General features: G+C 41.8%; 1 protein-coding gene across 5 annotated transcripts in view; it reads left to right on the plus strand.

The window, feature by feature from the left end:
- The first annotated feature begins 3190 nt into the window (after positions 1-3190).
- The window catches only part of fgfr2 (fibroblast growth factor receptor 2), a 97393-nt gene continuing 80093 nt past the window's right edge, over positions 3191-20490 (plus strand). For all 5 annotated transcript variants that reach the window (XM_088351725.1, XM_088351721.1, XM_088351722.1 and 2 more), the window contains exons 1-2: positions 3191-3565; positions 12774-13026. In XM_088351725.1, coding sequence (XP_088207851.1) covers positions 12846-13026 — 181 coding nt within the window. In that variant the 5' untranslated portion in view covers positions 3191-3565; positions 12774-12845. The remainder of the gene's footprint in view (positions 3566-12773; positions 13027-20490) is intronic.

The following is a 20490-nucleotide window of genomic DNA, read 5'->3' on the forward strand; positions in this document are numbered from 1 at the left end:
TTCCCCATTGTCCTTTTGTGCGTCTACTACAAAAACTACTGAAATACTACAAAACTAAATATCAAATTTAGTGCTTTAAAAAAGTTACCTCATACATTACTTTGCTTTCATTCTGAAAAGAAAAAAAATACAATAAAACTCCTGTAAAAAAATACTACGAGAGTAAAATTAAAATACAAAAAAATGATATGAGAGAAATATTACGACAAAATACGGCAAAAATACTACTGCAGTAATATTATGAAAGTTCTGAGGAAATACCCATTCCTGTCTTTCCCCTGTTGTCAGTCCGTCTGCGAATCTCAGTGAACACTAGGCAAGCCTTTTTCGACCCTGACTCCCACCTGTCCCGTTTTTTGCTCCCGTCTGTCCCCCGGCTTCGACCCGTTTTCGATCCTGACCACGTCTACTTTCCCGTCCCGGCTGTCGACCTCTTTTGCCCCCGACCACGTCTACACTCCTTACCTGGCTTACAACTCGCTTACAACCACGTTTTTGCTCTCCTGTCCCGGCTACCGACCCGTTTTCCGTTCCTGACACCGCCATCGCCCGTCACGGAAAATCCACTTCCGCGCTCAGAGCGACCTGCTTCCCGCACCTAGCAAACACCGGATCGTGGGCGCACCCTTTCTCTTTCTTCCAATAAAACTTGTGAGAAACGCAACGCAAGTGGGTCCTGTCTCTGTTTTGGTCGGATTGCTTTTTGGAATTCTTGGGCTACAAAAGTGGCTCCTGATCAGTACTTGTACCCACTCCTGTCTGTCCCCTGTTGTCAGTCCATCTACGAACCTCAGTGATCACTAGGCAAGCCTTTTTCGACCCTGACTCCCACCTGTCCTGTTTTTTGCTCCCGTCTGTCCCCCGGCTTGATTCTGACCACGTCTACTCTCCCGTCCCGGCTTTCAACCTCTTTTGCCCCCACGTCTACTCTCCTTTCCTGGCTTATGACTCGCTTACGACCACGTTTTTGCTTTCCTGTCCTACGACCACGTTTTTGCTTTCCTGTCCCGGCTACTGACCCGTTTTCCGTTCCTGACACCGCCATCGGTCGTCACGGAAGATCCACTTCCGCGTTCAGAGCGACCTGCCTCCCGCACCTAGCGAACACCGGATCGTGGGCGCACCCTTTCTCTTTCTTCCAATAAAACTTGTGAGAAACGCAACGCAAGTGGGTCCTGCCTCCGTTTTGGTCGCATTGCTTTTTGGAAATCTTGGGCTTCGAAAGTATGTACGTTGTCATGATAGGCTCCTGATCAGTACTTGTACCCACTCCTGTCTGTCCCCTGTTGTCAGTCAATCTACGAACCTCAGTGAACACTAGGCAAGCCTTTTTCGACCCTGACTCCCACCTGTCCCGTTTTTTTGCTCCCGTCTGTCCCCCGGCTTGATTCTGACCACATCTACTCTCCCGTCCCGGCTTTCAACCTCTTTTGCCCCCGACCACGTCTACTCTCCTTTCCTGGCTTACGACTCGCTTCCGACCACGTTTTTGCTCTCCTGTCCCTGTCACCAGATCGTGGGCTCACCCTTTCTCTTTCTTCCAATAAAACTTGTGAGAAACGCAACGCAAGTGGGTCCTGTCTCCGTTTTGGTCGGATTGCTTTTTGGACTTCTTGGGCTTCGAAGGTATGTATGTTGTCATGATTGGCTGCCGATCAGTACTTGTACCCACTCCTGTCTGTCCCCTGTTGTCAGTCAATCTACGAACCTCAGTGAACACTAGGCAAGCCTTTTTCGACCCTGACTCCCACCTCTCCCGTTTTTTTGCTCCCGTCTGTCCCCCGGCTTGATTCTGACCACGTCTACTCTCCCGTCCCGGCTTTCGACCTCTTTTGCCCCCGACCACGTCTACTCTCCTTTCCTGGCTTACGACTCGCTTCTGACCACGTTTTTGCTCTCCTGTCCCTGTCACCAGATCGTGGGCGCACCCTTTCTCTTTCTTCCGATAAGACTTGTGAGAAACGCAACGCAAGTGGGTCCTGTCTATGTTTTGGTCGGATTGCTTTTTGGAAATCTTGGGCTTCGAAAGTATGTACGTTGTCATGATTGGCTGCCGATCAGTACTTGTACCCACTCCTGTCCGTCCCCTGTTGTCAGTCCATCTACGAACCTCAGTGAACATTAGGCAAGCCTTTTTCGACCCTGACTCCCACCTGTCCCGTTTTTTGCTCCCGTCTGTCCCCCGGCTTCATTCTGACCACGTCTACTCTCCCGTCCCGGCTTTTGACCTCTTTTGCCCCCGACCACGTCTACTCTCCTTTCCTGGCTTACGACTCGCTTCCGACCACGTTTTTGCTCTCCTGTCCCTGTCACCAGATCGTGGGCTCACCCTTTCTCTTTCTTCCAATAAAACTTGTGAGAAACGCAACGCAAGTGGGTCCTGTCTCCGTTTTGGTCGGATTGCTTTTTGGACTTCTTGGGCTTCGAAGGTATGTATGTTGTCATGATTGGCTGCCGATCAGTACTTGTATCCACTCCTGTCTGTCCCCTGTTGTCAGTCCATCTACAAACCTCAGTGAACACTAGGCAAGCCTTTTTCGACCCTGACTCCCACCTGTCCCGTTTTTTTGCTCCCGTCTGTCCCCCAGCTTGATTCTGACCACGTCTACTCTCCCGTCCCGGCTTTCGACCTCTTTTGCCCCCGACCACGTCTACTCTCCTTTCCTTGCTTACGACTCGCTTATGTTTTTGCTCTCCTGTCCCGGCTACTGACCCGTTTTCCCGTTCCTGACACCGCAGGATCGTGGGCGCACCCTTTCTCTTTCTTTCAATAAAACGCAACGCAAGTGGGTCCTGTCTCCGTTTTGGTCTTGACAATATGTAATAAAGGCTTTTATGCTTTTATGTTTGGCACTCTTGGGCTTCCATACTAAAATGGGTATCAATATATTTATCACTTTTTGGTACTCTTGAGTTTTCTTAACGGATTTCTTTATCGTTTTGTGTTAAATAATCCTATTTTTGTCGTGTTTTTTGAGTTTTATTGGCGTGAAAGCGGACCTGTTTTCGGATCAGAGATGCGATGTCGCACCTTGTCCGCCAGAGGGCGCCCCAATTGAGAAACCCGTTCAGGGAGTCCCACGCGCGGCGTGGGTCGCATGGGCGGAGGGAATAGCTCAAATTTCACCCGGAGAGAGGGGGGTGAAACACGGGAGGGAGGGAGTTCCACGTAAAGAAGCAGAAAAGCGAGTAAACCTGACAAAGCCACTGCGTGAAACTCGGACAGAAGAGAGGACGCACCCGGATGGATTTCAAGACATTCGTCGCGAGTTGTGCGTGGATTTTCTACGTCCCACTCACGCGTCCGTGACTCTTTCCTCCACGGAGTTGTCAAGTGCACAGCTGGATTGAAACTCGGACGAGGAGGAAAACTTTTTCGGGGCGCTTTCTTCCCCCCCTCTTGGATTCTCCCTTTTTTCCACGGATACAATTCGCGCGAGAATTTCCACGGGATTTATTCTTGACGTGGATTTTCTTCTTGTTTTCTCGAGGAGTTGTGAGACATTCCTCCGTCTGGATCGAGCTCATGTTCTTTCTAACACTTCCACGATTCCACGCAACTCTGGTGAGTTTTTTCCACGCAAAAAAAACTTTTTTTTTCCAGAGTTTCCAAGCTGTGGCGCTCTTGTTTGTTTTGGCCCCAAACGCGAGCTTGCATCATCACTCGGGACCCCATTAAAAGCTTATTTATGAGCGCTTCATTTTCTGCGTGGACTTTATGGTGCCAATTACGCAGTTGTTTTTTCTGCGGGGAGGGGGTCCTAAATCAAGGGGGGTCCTAAATCAGTGAGGGGACCCCCACCCCTGCACATTAAGGCCAAGTTGATTTGAATTTGAAAGGGGGGGGGTTGAAGAAACTTCATTCAAAGTTGTCTTTAAAGGAAACTGCGTGAGATGCTTATCATTTAACTAATGACGTCGATTTGGGGTCAAAATTTTGACCATAAATCAACCGTTGATGAAATTTCAACTAGAAAAACAAACCCATTCAATATGAAATACTGAATATCAATAAAACTTAGGTTGTGTTTCTATCTCTTAAAAGGTAATAGAACGAGGTACTATGTTCAGAGGCCGAGAAAATACTCCATTTCCACTTATTTTAGACCGATATAAGGTTTTCTGACAGTTTTTATATACATTTTTATAAGTAGTAGACCTAACTACCCACTGAGCATCACACATCTGTTAAGGGTCCAAGTTTGGACCATAAATCTTTATGTTTTGCCCTGGTTTTAGACCACCAAAATGTTGAGACATCTAGGGAAAAAGAACAATAGATTTTTGAACAATTTTGAATCTAAATTGTCATTAGTAGTAGACTTAACTACCTATTTAGTCACAAACATTTATTCCGTGTGTACATTAGGGCCACAAATCAACATAAACTATCTTTGGGCCCCAATTTAGACTACAAAAAATGCTAAAACATCTCGAAAACAACTACATGTGTCATATTTTAGACCACTGTATATACTAGACAATTTTGAATCTAAATTTTCATTAGTAGTAGACCTAACTACCCAAAGGACCACAAACATCTGTTTGGTGTATAAACCAGAAATAAACTGTGTTTAGGCCTGATTTTTGACCATAAAAATTGTACCGGTTGAGTACCAGACCTCATATGTACTCACTTTAGGCCATAAAATTGTTTTTGTTTTGTTCTATTTAACCTATTGAGTCACAAATGTTTAATCCGTGTGTACATTAAAGCCACAAATCAACATGATCTATCTTCGGGCCCCAATTTAGACTACAAAAAATGTTTAAACATCTAGAAAAAAACCGCATGTGTACTATTTAAAACACTATGTATATACTGGACAATTTTGAATCTAAATTTTTATTAGTAGTAGACTTAACTACCCAAAGGACCACACACATCTGTTTGGTGTATAAACCAGAAATAAACTGTGTTTAGGTCCGATTTTGCACCATAAAAATTCTACCGGTTGAGTACAAGACCTCATATGTACTCACTTTAGGCCATAAACTGTTTTTGTTTTGTTTTATTTCACCTATTGAGTCACAAACGTTTAATCCGTGTGTACGTTAAAGCCAAAAATCAACATAATCTATCTTTGGGCCCTAATTTAAACTACAAAAAATGTTTAAACATCTAGAAAAAGACCGCATGTGTACTATTTAAAACACTATGTATATACTGGACAATTTTGAATCTAAATTTCCATTAGTAGTAGACTTAACTACCCAAAGGACCACACACATCTGTTTGGTGTATAAACAAGAAATAAACTGTGTTTAGGCCTGATTTTGGACCATAAAAATTGTACCGGTTGAGTACAAGACCTCATATGTACTCACTTTAGGCCATAAACTGTTTTTGTTTTGTTTTATTTAACCTATTGAGTCACAAACGTTTATTCCTTGTGTACATTAGGGCCACAAATCAACATGATCTATCTTTGGGCCCCAATTAAGACTACAAAAAAGACCGCATGTGTAATATTTTAGAACACTCAGTACATACTAGACAATTTTTAATCTAAATTTGTATTAGTCGTAGACTTAACTATCCACTGAGTCTATTTAGGGTTCAAGTTTCAACCATACATAAACTGTCGACATTTGGGCCTGATTTTAGACCGCAAACCTGTTAAGATGTCTCGAAAATAGCTCTTACGTACCTATTTTGAACCACAATCTGATTCATTTATTTGAAGTAGACTTAACTACCCACTAAGCCAAAGACTTCTATTGGTGTCCAAGTATGGATCAGAAATTTATGACCCTATTTTGGACCCAAATTCAGACACCGTTGAGGCAAGACCACACAACTATTACCATATCTAGAATTAGGCCTTATATCAATCTATTTAGGCCCAATGAACTTTTTCTTCTAGATCAACTTAATTTGGTAAACTGGATTTTTCTTCATGTTCTTGTAATAAAATACTAGTGATTTCAATATTTTATATAAGTCTAAAAGTAGATGTCTCATATATGTCTAAAATCTTGTGATGGACCAATTTTAGCCTAGATGTTTAAGTGACTTAATCCATTCATTAGACATCTAGTCTAGATTTAGATGTCTAAGAAAACTGAACTTTTTGACCAGTGGTGGATTAATTTTAGCCAAGATGTTGACGTTTGAATTTAGATGTCTTAAATATTTAATTTTAGGACTTTGGTACACCAATTTTGGATAAGACGTCTTAGTGATTTTAGACATCGATTTGACGTCTAGTCTTAATTTAGACTTTAAGAGAACAATCACTTCTGGACCTTCGGTAGACCAACTTGAGCTTAGATGTTTAAGTGACTATATTCAGTAGACATCTAGTCTAGATTTAGATGTCTAAGAAAAATGAACTTTAAGACCAGTGGTGGATCAATTTTAGCCAAGCGGTGGAAGTGATTTTAGACATGTATTGGACATGTAATCTTAATTTAGACTTTAAAAGAACAATCACTTCCAGACCTTTGGTAGACCAACTTGAGCTTAGATGTTTAAGTGACTTCATCTATTCATTAGACGTCTCGCCTAGATTTAGATGTCTAAGAAAAATGAACTTTAAGACCAGTGGTGGATCAATTTTAGCCAAGCGGTTGAAGAGATTTTAGGCATCTATTAAACGTCTAGTCTTAATTTAGACTTTAAGAGAACAATCACTTCTGGACCTTCGGTAGACCAACTTGAGCTTAGATGTTTAAGTGACTATATTCAGTAAACATCTAGTCTAGATTTAGATGTCTAAGAAAAATGAACTTTAAGACCAGTGGTGGATCAATTTTAGCCAAGCGGTTGAAGAGATTTTAGGCATCTATTAAACGTCTAATCTTAATTTAGACTTTAAAAGAACAATCACTTCTAGACCTTTGGTAGACCAACTTGAGCTTCGATGTTTCAGTGACTTCATCCATTCATTAGACATCTAGTCTAGATTTAGATGTCTAAGACAAATGAACTTTAAGACCAGTGGTGGATCGATTTTAGCCAAGACGTTGAAGTGATTTTAGGCATCTCTTTGATGTTTAACTTTAGAAGTTTAGACCTACTGTAGCCTCAATGTCTAAGGGACTCAACCTATATTTAGACATCTTAAACGTCTAGTCTAGATTTAGACATCTTCAAAACTTTCACTCTGGTATACCAGTTTTAACATAGAAGTGTGACTTCTATGACGTTTGGTCTAAATTTAGACATCTCTTGGACTTCTAACCCACGTCTGAAAACTTCTCCTTTTAGACCTGTGATGGACCCATTCTAACCTAGATGTTTACGTGATTTGGTACATCTCTTGGACATCTGGTCTAGATTTACCCGTCTTAAAACCGTTTACCTTTAGACCAGTGGTTGACTCATTTTAGCCAACACGTTGAAGTGACTTTAGGCATCCATTTGACGTCAAGTCTTAATTTGGACTTTAGAAGAACGTTCACTTCTAGACCTTTGGTAGACCAACTAAAGCCTTAATGTCCAAGGGACCAAACCTAGATTTGGACCAAAGATGCTCAGTCGGATGCATTTATTTTCGTGGGATGGACAAAGAGGTCTCTTGGATGTCTAGTAAATGTCTAGTCTAGATTGAGACATCTTCTAAACTTTGACTTGGCCTGTGGTACACCAGTTTTAGCCTAGTAGTGTGACTTTAGAAGTCCGATAGATGTCTACTCTAATCTAGACGTAGACGTCTAAAAAACGTTTATTTTAGACCTGTGATGGACCGGTTTTGACCTAGACGTCCAAGTGACTCTAGATATCTGTTTGACGTCAAGTCTTCATTTGGACTTTAGAAGAATGTTCACTTCTAGACCTTTGGTAGACCAACTAAAGCCTTAATGTCCAAGGGACCAAACCTAGATTTGGACCAAAAATGCTCAGTCGGATGCATTCATTTTCGTGGGGTGGACAAAGAGGTCTCTTGGAGGTCTAGTAAATGTCTGGTCTAGATTGAGACATCTTCTAAACTTGGCTTGACCTGTGGTACACCAGTTTTAGCCTAGTTGTGTGACTTTAGAAGTCCAATAGACTTCTACTCTAATCTAGATGTTTAAAAAAACGTTTATTTTAGACCTGGGATAGACTGACTTTAGCCTAGACGTCCAAATGACTTTAGACATCTGATAGACATCTAGTCTAGGCTTAAGTGTCTAAAAAATTGAACTTTAGACCTGTGGTAGACCAACGTTAGCCTTTTTGACCAAGTGGTTAGGGATGTTCCAGTTCAAATTTTTCACTTTTCATATCATTTCTCCATTGTCTGACACGCTATCAATGGAATTCATGGTCTTCATCACTTAATCCAGTGACAATCTAGCACATTGTCAATAGTCCACTTCAGATTATGGGAGTTTTTTGGATTTCGGATTATTCTTGTAATACTTGGAAGTCTTTCACAAGCAACGTCCAAATTTAGGCATGTTTTACACGTCAATCGAACATATAGTTTAAAATTTGATGTTTGAAAAACGGTCGCTTTTGGACTTGTGGTAGACCGATTCTAGCCCAGAAGTTTAAGTGACTTTATGTATCTTCTCAACCAAGTGGGTAGGTGTGTCCCTATACAATTATGGACCTGCGGTAGACCAACTCTAGCCTTGAAGTCTAAGTGACTTTAGGTATCTTCTCAACTAAGTGTCCCAATACAATTTTGGACCTGTGGTTGACCAATTCTAGCCCTGAAGTCTAAGTGACTTTAGGTATCATCTCAACCAAGTGGGTAGGGGGGTCCCAATACAATTATGGAACTGTGGTAGACCATTTCTAGCCATGAAGTCTAAGTGACTTTAGGTATCTTCTCAACTAAGTGTCCCAATACAATTTTGGACCTCTGGTAGACCAATTCTAGCCCAGAAGTCTAAGTGACTTTAGGTATCTTCTCAACTAAGTGTCCCAATACAATTTCGGACCTGTGGTAGACCAATTCTAGCCCTGAAGTCTAAGTGATTTTAGGTATCTTCTCAACCAAGTGGGTAGGGGTGTCCCAATACAATTTTGGACCTGTGGTAGACCAATTCTAGCCGTGAAGTCTAAGTGACTTTAGGTATCTTCTCAACCAAGTGGGTATGGGTGTCCCAATACAATTTTGGACCTGTGGTAGACCAATTCTAGCCCAGAAGTCTAAGTGACTTTAGGTATCTTCTCAACCAGGTGGGTAAGGGTGTCCCAATACAATTTTGGACCTGTGATAGACCAATTCTAGCCCAGAAGTCTGAGTGACCTTAGGTATCTTTTCAACCAGGTGGGTAAGGGTGTCCCAATACAATTTTGGACCTGTGATAGACCAATTCTAGCCCAGAAGTCTAAGTGACTTTAGGTATCTTCTCAACCAGGTGGGTAGGGGTGTCCCAATACAATTTTGGACCTGTGGTAGACCAATTCTAGCCCAGAAGTCTAAGTGACTTTAGGTATCTTCTCAACCAGGTGGGTAAGGGTGTCCCAATACAATTTTGGACCTGTGATAGGCCAATTCTAGCCCAGAAGTCTGAGTGACCTTAGGTATCTTTTCAACCAGGTGGGTAAGGGTGTCCCAATACAATTTTGGACCTGTGATAGACCAATTCTAGCCCAGAAGTCTAAGTGACTTTAGGTATCTTCTCAACCAGGTGGGTAGGGGTGTCCCAATACAATTTTGGACCTGTGGTAGACCAATTCTAGCCCAGAAGTCTGAGTGACTTTAGGTATCTTCTCAACCAAGTGGGTAGGGGTGTCCCAATACAATTTAACACCTGCGATACACTTCTGATATGAGCCGGAATCATGGTTTTCAGTTTCTAAGCCAACTTTCAATTTGGACGAATCCACTTGACGTGTGGTAGACCAGTTTCAGCCTCGAAGTGTGACTTTAGAGTAGACGTCTATTGGACTCCAAATCTAGATTTAGACGTCTAAAAAACATTGATTTTAGACCTTTCGTAGACCGATTTTAGCCTAGAAGTGTGACTATAGACGTCTATTGGACAGTTGGTCAAAATGTAGACGTCTATTGGACTTCTAATCTAGATGAAGGCATCTAAAAAACGTTTTAGACCTTTGGTAGACCAATTTGAGCCTGGATGTCCAAGTGACTTTAAACATCTGAGAGACATCTAGTATAAGCTTTTGTTTTTAAACATTTTCACTCTGGATTTTGGCCTTTTTTGTCATTCTTAATTCCTTCATGAGCAAAGTCTGGAATGGATTTTTGGACCGACATTCCCTACGATTGATTTCAAGAGGCCTGCCAGTCCCATGTAGATTTGGATCCACTGTGAGAGTCCTTAAAGCAGGGGTGTCAAACATGCGGCCCGCGGGCCGGATCAGGCCCGCTCAGGGATTGAATATGGCCCATCAGACAACACTCAGAGAAGCGCAAGAGAAAAACGAGCTGCAGGTTGAAATAGGTCCACTTGATGTTGCCAAGGCCAGGTGCCTCAAACAAAGACACTCTACTTGTATGTGTCTCTCTCTCTCTCTCTCTCTCTCTTTCTCTTTTCCTCCCTTTTCCTCTCTCTCTCTCTCTCTCTCTCTCTCTCTTTTTCTCCCTTTTCCTCTCTCTCTGTCTCTCTCTCTCTCTCTCTCTCTCTCTCTCCTTCCCTTTTCCTCCCTGTTCTTGTCTCTCTCGCACACTCGCTCTCTCACTTTCCCTTTTCCTCTCTCTATCTTGCCTGCTCTCTCGCTCTCTCGCTCTCTCGTTCTCCCTTTTCCTCTGTTTCTCTCTCTCTCACTCTTTTCCTCCCTTTCTCTCTCTCTCTCTCTCTTTTTCTCCCTTTTCCTCTCTCTCTGTCTCTCTCTCTCTCTCTCTCTCTCTCTCTCTCTCCTTCCCTTTTCCTCCCTGTTCTTGTCTCTCTTGCACTCTCGCTCTCTCACGTTCCCTTTTCCTCTCTCTATCTTGCCCGCTCTCTCACTCTCCCGCTCTCTCGTTCTCCCTTTTCCTCTGTTTCTCTCTCTCTCTCTCTCTCTTCCTCCCTTTCTCTCTCTCTCTCTCTCTCTCTTTCTCTCTCTCTTTTCCTCCCTTTCTCTCTCTCTCTCTCTCTCTCTATTTTCTTCCCTTTCTCTCTCCCTCTCTCTCTCTTTTCCTCCCTTTCCCTCTCTCTCTCTTTCTCTCACTCTTTTCTTCCCTTTTTCTCTGTCTTTCTCTTTCCTCTTTCTTTTTTTTCCTTTATCCTGCCCTAGCTCCTTTTCCCTCCCTCTTTCTCTCATTTCTTGATCTCTCTTTTTCTTTCTCCTCAATCGACTAGTCCGGCCCCCGACAGAATGTTTGCTCTATGGTGTGGCCCCCGAGTTCAAATGACTTTGACACCCCTGCCTTAAAGGGACAATGTGTAATATTTAGTGCTTCTTAGTGGTACAAGAAAACAAAAAAATATCTGTTTGAGTAACTGGAAAAATACAAAAACTATCGTACCAACGTTGAGAAATGTGTAGTTCACTGCCATGTTTATGTGGCATCTTGCTGCTACCCTGTGCTCGTTTGGCAATGGGTTCCGTTCGCAATAGACAATACAGTGCCATCTAGTGGTCGAATATCAATGTATCTTTAACCCCCATGAAAAGTGTTTTAACTGCAGAATATTCTGGACACTTTTGTGTTAAACACAAAGGCTGCGTTAGTGTGCGAGTGACATTGGAAACAAGATTCTTATAGTTTCTCTGAGACCAATGTTCCCTGTCATTTTCCTTCCGGGTCTGAGCGTTCACACAAAGTCGGTGAGCAACGCTTGAAACAACAGTGAGCAACGGCAATCCCAAGTGTGGCAACTAAATCATTATCAAACATGTCCAAAATTTGACATCACGTTACATTTTGCTGAGTTTCCGGCAATGCAACATTATTTTTCTCTTTTGAATGAATTGACTCATGTACTATTGCAAAGCTTGTACGGCATTTACAATTCTTTCACAAGATATCCATTTTTTTTTATTTCCTGATATATTTTGTCGCATAATATTAACATTTTTGGGGGCTTATTGAGTTGCAAGATACAGCACTGTACTTAATCACATTTTTGAGTGGAAGTACAATGTTGGCAACAAGATTCACTTGATATCATCGGAAATTATCCGAATGCGACACTAACTTTTTCTTCTTTTTTCCGTGTTTTTTTTCTACTTTTTTTTAAAAATTCCTTTAAAAAAAAAATCTCATTGTGTTTATTTTTTCCGAGCTGTTACTTTTTTTCTTTTTGTTCTCTCTTTACTTTTTTCCTACATTTCTTTCTTTTCTTTTTTTCTGGCTTTTTTCAAAACATTTCCTTCTTTTTTTCTCTCTTCCTTTTTGTTTTTCTTTTTTTCTCAGCTTTTTACTACTTTTTCATTTTGGTATTTTTTTCTTTTTTGTTCTATTCCCCCCCTTCCTTTAAGTCATGTTGTGCATCATTTTACATAATATTTGGTCGTGTTGGGATGAAAGAAGCAAAAACAACCCGAAGAGCCGTTTAGGACCCGAAAGAGCCGGTTCTCTTTAGTGAGCCGAGCCGAAGAAGCCGGTTCTCGAAAAACTCTACTAACTGTACTCAACTTCGTTCTACTTCGACTCGACTTCAAAATACCGCATTTAAAACACAACGTCAGGGCAACCAAGAGTATTTTAACCTTCATGCACTGTCACTTTGATTTAATTCGCTTCTTAATTAGCAATTTTGAGCCCTGATTTTTGTGCGCCGGCTAGATTTTCTTGTGCGCTGAGCTTAGAGAGAACACTGTCTAAGACAGAATAGTTTTTTATCAATCGTCTCTAAAATCCAAATCTGGTAAAGACTAGAGTCAAGTTTTACAGGACTGGAAGAGTCGGAAGAACTAACCACGGTGTTTTTTGCACACTCAGGCCAGCTGATCGTGTCAATTCCGGCGCGTGAGCGTCCGAGCTGGCAGTTGATGGTCGGGCGGACCCCGGCAGATGGGATCGGTGTCCAGGGGCCGGCAGAGAAGGGGGCCATGGGGAACGCCGGGCCCCGTTGAGGGAATGGCCTGCCGGATTTGCTTGCCGGCCGCCATTTTGCTGTCCCTGCTGAGCTTCGGTGTGGCGCGACCGCCACTCGCCACCGTCAAGGCCGACGGAGTCACCCTACAACCTCAAGGTGAGTCGTCGTGGGGCTTTACACCCCCGGGATACGCCACAAATCTGTATAGTGGGGGTTAGAAACATGTACTAATTCTTAATAGTAGTCTTAAAGGTGAAGGGTAGGCTTCCTTTCCATGGTTATCATGTTTTTGCTTCTACCTTTAGCATCACTGAAGCATTGGCACCCACAGCAAATAAATGCGAGACAAATACATTACTGTATCGCCAACACGCAAAGTCTGTATCAAACACACTAGATACTGAACTAAAATAGAAAAGGGCATTGTGGGAGGTAGTTCAGCCAATAAAATATCAGCATTTTGATGATGCCATCAGGTAAACCAATAGCAGACCGGCGTTTTATTTGACGTCAACCAATAGCAGACAGGTATCTTAGAGATTTACTATTCACACGCACTAACTGTGCAAATTTAGAATTTTTGTTAGTTTTTTTGATTCAGTGTTCTCATATAGTGAGGTCAAATGCCATAAAGAGGGGGCTTATCTCACACTGTAACATCAAAATATCGTTAGCAAGGGATATTGTTTTGTATATTAGGTATAGAGGGGGAAATGCTGTAAAGAGGAGCTGGAAAAACAGTTCCTCATTGTGTTGTTGATGTCTAATAGTCGAGAAAATACTGTAAGTCCACACCTTAAAGTGAAATTGTCATAAGGCGGGGATGCCGTATCCTGGGGTCTACTGAAAACAACTTATGCCAGTTCATTGTTGATTCAAATAAGCCACTGCTATGTTATTAATGGGCTCTTATTAGAGGAGTATGATACTCCTAAATTGAGAACGCCTTAAGGCGGGGATGCCCCGTTTTTGGTGGCGTATAATAGGTAAAAAAGCCTTAAAGCAGGGTCAAAAAAACGTCTTAATCCACACCATAACCTGGAAACGTTATATTTAGGCACAGCAAGTTGATGTCGTACAGTCGGGAAAACGGGCTGAAAAAACATCTTATTCCACACCTTATAGTGAAAACGTTGTAAGGCGGGGTCGCTGTATCCCGGGGGCTACTGTATTTCAATAATCAGCTTATGCCAGTTCTTGTTTTTTATTCAAAGAAAGTCACTTTTATGTTTTTACTGGGCTCTTATTCAGTCGTAAGTCAAGGATGCCATGTTTTTGATGAGATATAATAGGTAAAAAAGCCTTAAAGCGGGGTCTTAAAAACTTAAAGCCATAAAGTGGGGTCAAAAAAGGCATCTTTTTCCACACGGTAACCTGCAAACGTCATAATTAGGCACACCAAGTTGATGTCGTACAGTCGGGAAAACGGGCTGAAAAATCATCTTATTCCACACCTTATAGTGAAAACGTTGTAAGGCGGGGTCGCTGTATCCCGGGGGCTACTGTATTTCAATAATCAGCTTATGCCAGTTCTTGTTTTTTATTCGAAGAAAGTCACTTTTATGTTTTTACTGGGCTCTTATTCAGTCGTAAGTCAAGGATGCCATGTTTTTGATGAGATATAATAGGTAAAAAAGCCTTAAAGCGGGGTCTTAAAAACTTAAAGCCATAAAGTGGGGTCAAAAAAGGCATCTTTTTCCACACGGTAACCTGCAAACGTCATAATTAGGCACACCAAGTTGATGTCGTACAGTCGGGAAAACGGGCTGAAAAATCATCTTATTCCACACCTTATAGTGAAAACGTTGTAAGGCGGGGTCGCTGTATCCCGGGGGCTACTGTATTTCAATAATCAGCTTATGCCAGTTCTTGTTTTTTATTCGAAGAAAGTCACTTTTATGTTTTTACTGGGCTCTTATTCAGTCGTAAGTCAAGGATGCCATGTTTTTGATTAGATATAATAGGTAAAAAAGCCTTAAAGCGGGGTCTTAAAAACTTTAAGCCATAAAGTGGGGTCAAAAAGGCATCTTTTTCCACATGGTAACCTGCAAACGTCATAATTAGGCACACCAAGTTGATGTCGTACAGTCGGGAAAACGGGCTGAAAAATCATCTTATTCCACACCTTATAGTGAAAATGTTGTAAGGCGGGGTCGCTGTATCCCGGAGGCTACTGTATTTCAATAATCAGCTTAAGCCAGTTCTTGTTTTTTATTCAAAGTAAGTCACTTTTATGTTTTTACTGGGCTCTTATTCAGTCGTAAGTCACGGATGCCATGTTTTTGATTAGATATAATAGGTAAAAAACCCTTAAGGCGGGGTCTTAAAAACTTAAAGCCATAAAGTGGGGTCAAAAAGGCATCTTTTTCCACATGGTAACCTGAAAACGTCATAATTAGGCACACCAAGTTGATGTCGTACAGTCGGGAAAACGGGCTGAAAAATCATCTTATTCCACACCTTATAGTGAAAACGTTGTAAGGCGGGGTCGCTGTATCCCGGGGGCTACTGTATTTCAATAATCAGCTTATGCCAGTTCTTGTTTTTTATTCGAAGAAAGTCACTTTTATGTTTTTACTGGGCTCTTATTCAGTCGTAAGTCAAGGATGCCATGTTTTTGATTAGATATAATAGGTAAAAAAGCCTTAAAGCGGGGTCTTAAAAACTTTAAGCCATAAAGTGGGGTCAAAAAGGCATCTTTTTCCACATGGTAACCTGCAAACGTCATAATTAGGCACACCAAGTTGATGTCGTACAGTCGGGAAAACGGGCTGAAAAATCATCTTATTCCACACCTTATAGTGAAAATGTTGTAAGGCGGGGTCGCTGTATCCCGGAGGCTACTGTATTTCAATAATCAGCTTAAGCCAGTTCTTGTTTTTTATTCAAAGTAAGTCACTTTTATGTTTTTACTGGGCTCTTATTCAGTCGTAAGTCAAGGATGCCATGTTTTTGATTAGATATAATAGGTAAAAAACCCTTAAGGCGGGGTCTTAAAAACTTAAAGCCATAAAGTGGGGTCAAAAAGGCATCTTTTTCCACATGGTAACCTGAAAACGTCATAATTAGGCACACCAAGTTGATGTCGTACAGTCGGGAAAACGGGCTGAAAAATCATCTTATTCCACACCTTATAGTGAAAACGTTGTAAGGCGGGGTCGCTGTATCCCGGGGGCTACTGTATTTCAATAATCAGCTTATGCCAGTTCTTGTTTTTTATTCGAAGAAAGTCACTTTTATGTTTTTACTGGGCTCTTATTCAGTCGTAAGTCAAGGATGCCATGTTTTTGATTAGATATAATAGGTAAAAAAGCCTTAAGGCGGGGTCTTAAAAACTTTAAGCCATAAAGTGGGGTCAAAAAAGGCATCTTTTTCCACACGGTAACCTGCAAACGTCATAATTAGGCACAGCAAGTTGATGTCGTACAATCGGGAAAACGGGCTGAAAAAACATCTTATTCCACACCTTATAGTGAAAACGTTGTAAGGCGGGGTCGCTGTATCCCGGGGGTCTACTGTATTTCAATAATCAGCTTATGCCAGTTCTTGTTTTTTATTCAAAGAAAGTCACTTTTATGTTTTTACTGGGCTCTTATTCAGTCGTAAGTCAAGGATGCCATGTTTTTGATGAGATATAATAGGTAAAAAAGCCTTAAGGCGGGGTCTTAAAAACTTAAAGCCATAAAGTGGGGTCAAAAAGGCATCTTTTTCCACATGGTAACCTGCAAACGTAATAATTAGGCACACCAAGTTGATGTCGTACAGTCGGGAAAACGGGCTGAAAAATCATCTTATTCCACACCTTATAGTGAAAACGTTGTAAGGCGGGGTCGCCGTATCCCGGGGGCAATCTACTGTCAAATTTCGCCGGTCAGAGGTTGCGTCGGTGCTTTTTGGCACGGCCGTTGTTTACGCCGGCAGTTCTCGCAGGCCGCCCGGAATGAAGTCGGACGGAACGAGGAATGTCAGCTTCTGCTTTCGCTCGACTGCCACAGTACCAGAAAAAAAAAAATTGAGTTCGAATGGCTCTGATTGGTTGAGAAATGGTTTGTTTAGCAAACAAACCAGCGTGACTCTTGGGGACCCTTCCCCCGCTTTTAACCTTTCCACTTCTTCTTCGGATCGTTTGTCATGCTGACGAGGAGCCGTCTCCATTTTTCTCGGGGGAGGACGATTTTTTCCTTATTTGTCTCGTTCTTTCGTCCCTCGCTCCGTTCCGTATTTGAGCCCGAGGTACGCCGATGATGTCCAACTCTCGTATCGGGATTTCTGCTCTGAAAATTCCTCAGTTCCAAAGCCGTGGACCATACGACCACACCACGTGGTTCGACGGCCCGCGAGACAACACTCGGAGAAGCGCAAGAGAAAAACAAGCTGCAGGTTAAAATATGTCCACTTGATGTTGCCGAAGACAGGTGCCTCGAACAAAGACACTGTACTTGTATTTATTTCTCTTTCTCTCTCTCTCTCTTTTCTATCCCTTTTCTCCCACTGTCTTTCACTCTTTGTGTCTCTCTTTTTCTCTTCCTTTGTTGCTCTTTCTCTCTCTGTGTCTTTTAACCTCTTTTGCTTTAACTTCCTTTTTTCCTTTTCTCTCTTTTCTTTCTCTCTTCCTACCCTTTGTGCTTTCTTTTCTCTTTTCTCTCCTTTTGTCTTTCTATTTTTTTTTGGATTTCTTTCTTCCTTTCCCTTTCTTTCCCCCTCTCTCGCAACTTCTCTTTTTATCTCTTTTGTTTCTCACGCTCTCTCCCTCTTTCTCTCTCTCTCTCCCTCTCTCTCTTTTCCACCCCCTTTCTCCCACTCTCTGTCTCTGTCTCTTTCACTTTCTGTGTCTCTCTTTTTCTCTTCCTTTGTTGCTCTTAGTCTCTTTCTCTCTCTGTGTCTTTTTAACTTCTTTTGCTCTAACTTCCTTTTCTCTCTTTTCTTTCTCTCTTCCTACCCTTCGCGCTTCCTTTTCTCTTTTCTCTCCTTCTGTCTTTCTATTTCTCTTTGGATTTCTTTCTTCCTCTCCCTTTCTTTCCCCCTCTCTCGTGACTTCTCTTTTCATCTCTTTTTTTCTCACACTCTCTCTCTCTCCCTCTCTCTCTTTTCCTCCCATTTTCTCCCACTCTCTGTCTCTTTCACTCTCTGTGTCTCTCTTTTTCTCTTCCTTTGTTGCTCTTTGTCTCTTTCTCTCTCTGTGTCTTTTAACCTCTTTTGCTCTAACTTCCTTTTCTCTCTTTTCTTTCTCTCTTCCTACCCTTCGCGCTTCCTTTTCTCTTTTCTCTCCTTCTGTCTTTCTATTTCTCTTTGGATTTCTTTCTTCCTCTCCCTTTCTTTCCCCCTCTCTCGCGACTTCCCTTTTTATCTCTTTTTTTCTCACACTCTCTCTCTCTCTCTCCCTCTCTCTCTTTTCCTCCCATTTTCTCCAACTCTCTGTCTCTTTCACTCTCTGTGTCTCTCTTTTTCTCTTCCTTTGTTGCTCTTAGTCTCTTTCTATCTGTGTCTTTTTAACTTATTTTGCTCTAACTTCTTTTTCTCTCTTTTCTTTCTCTCTTCCTACCCTTTGCGGTTTCTTTTCTCTTTTCTCTCCTTCTGTCTTTCTATTTCTCTTTGGATTTCTTTCTTCCTCTCCCTTTCTTTCCCTCTCTCACGACTTTTCTTTTTATCTCTCTTGTTTCTCACTCTCTCTCCCTCCCTCTCTTTTTCTTTCTTTGTCCCGCCCTCTCTCCTTTTCCCTCCCTCTTTCTCTTATTTCTTTATCCCTCTTTTTCTTTAATCTACTAGCCCTTTTAATAAGCCTTGGGCCCCTTCTCCGATCCCGCCTCCCTGATTTGGGTCCGCCCCCCAGTTAGCGTCACCTGGAGGGCGAGGGCGAGACGAAGAGCATGCTGATAGCACCCTGGGTGTCCTGGCGACCCCCCGCCGAGATGTGAGGGATTCCCTCCGGTGCCGCTCCTGCGTTCCCGTCTGTTTATTTATTTTTATAGGCGACGTTTGTATTTGAAGGTGAAGACTCGAACAAGGACCCTATTGTTACGGGGCGCCCCCGCAGCCACCGCTGCGGTCTTCGTGTTTACTTAGTTCGCATGCCGACGACTCCGCCCTCCTTTTGAGCTACTATGCTTCCTGTTTCGCTTTGTTCTTTTTTTAATTTCGTTTAGTGACAAATTCTATTTTTACTCGTATATAAATAAATCAAATATCAATCAATAGAAAAAAAATGGATCAATTATTGATGCAGGCTGCAAAAACTTTTATTTTAGGGCAGGGGCCTCAAACTATCATGTCAGGGGCCACAATTGGCCCCTGGGCCATGTTTTTGAGATGCCCGAGTTTTGGATAAAATGTGTATTACATGTGTAGGGCGTTTTGCTTATTTTCAGTTGCGTTTTTTATTTTTATTTCTTTAAATATATTTTTTCCCAATTTTGTTAACTCCATTTTTATTTAATTTTACCATATTTTATTTTTTATATTTTTATAAATATTTTAATTATATATATATAAAATTTAATTTTATTATACAGTGTTGGTACAGATGCTTGAAATCCTTGAAGATTATTAATTTTCTCATGCTGGGGTTTTTCCTTGCCCTCATGTAGGTTTTAGATCAGGGGATCCTGTCATAATAGTCTAAAGTCTGTACAGATCCCTGAGACTTGGTGTGATTCATGAATATTCTATTCAGGGTGTGTACGGCTGCTTGAAATCCTCAAAAATGCTTACACTAAGGATTGAAAAGTGCTTGAGGTGCTTGCAAACCAAAAACGAGTGCTACAAAATCACAAGGAAGAATACAAAATGCAGGGGATGGTGTCATAATAGTAGTTTTCAATAGTCTGTGGTGAGTGCAGCCCATTGAGACTCCTTGTGATTGAGGGCATCACAAATACACATAGTTTGACTTGACTGCAGTTTTTTTGAGTTTTCCCTTGCCCTCATGTAGGTTTTAGATCAGGGGATGGTGTCATAATAGTCTTTGGTCTGCAATAATCTGTGGTCTGCGCAGCTCTTTGAGACTCCTTGTGATTAAGGGTGTCACAAATATACATGACTTGACTTGACTTTCCATATGCTAAAGTTTTTGAGTTTTCCCTTGCCCTCACGTAGGTCTTAGATCAGGGGATCCTGTCATAATAGTCTAAAGTCTGCACAGATCCCTGAGACTTCGTGTGACTCATTAATAAACATGACTTGTTTTCAGGGCTCGTCCAGCTGCTTGAAATCTTCTAAAATACTTCAATTTCAATGTTGTGTTTGAGTTTTGGGTCAAGTGCTTGTAAATACTTGAAATTGTTGCCGTGTTTCCCAACAAGTCTGCTTAAAAATGAGGCCGACACTGCTTTCTGGTGGCTTCGCCTCGCCATTGCGTTTTGTCTTCCCTCGTGATTAACGGCAGCCAGGATTAGTTGGTGTGGCATTGTCCTATAAAGCATCGTCGCCCCCTACGGGTCGCGCCTGTAATGCAAGAACCCTCAACACCTACAGCAAATAAATTTGTGATTTACTCGATCTAAAAATCACTTAAAATTAAAAATCCTATATATCAATGATACTGGAAAAATTGGAAAATTGGCATTGAAAGTGCTTGAATTCCTGTATTTCTATTCACTCATTACTTTGGGTTTTCTATAACCA

This window comes from Urocampus carinirostris, chromosome 13, assembly GCF_059441175.1.
Source record: "Urocampus carinirostris isolate Australia breed hairy pipefish chromosome 13, RoL_Ucar_1.0, whole genome shotgun sequence".
Taxonomy (NCBI): domain Eukaryota; kingdom Metazoa; phylum Chordata; class Actinopteri; order Syngnathiformes; family Syngnathidae; genus Urocampus; species Urocampus carinirostris.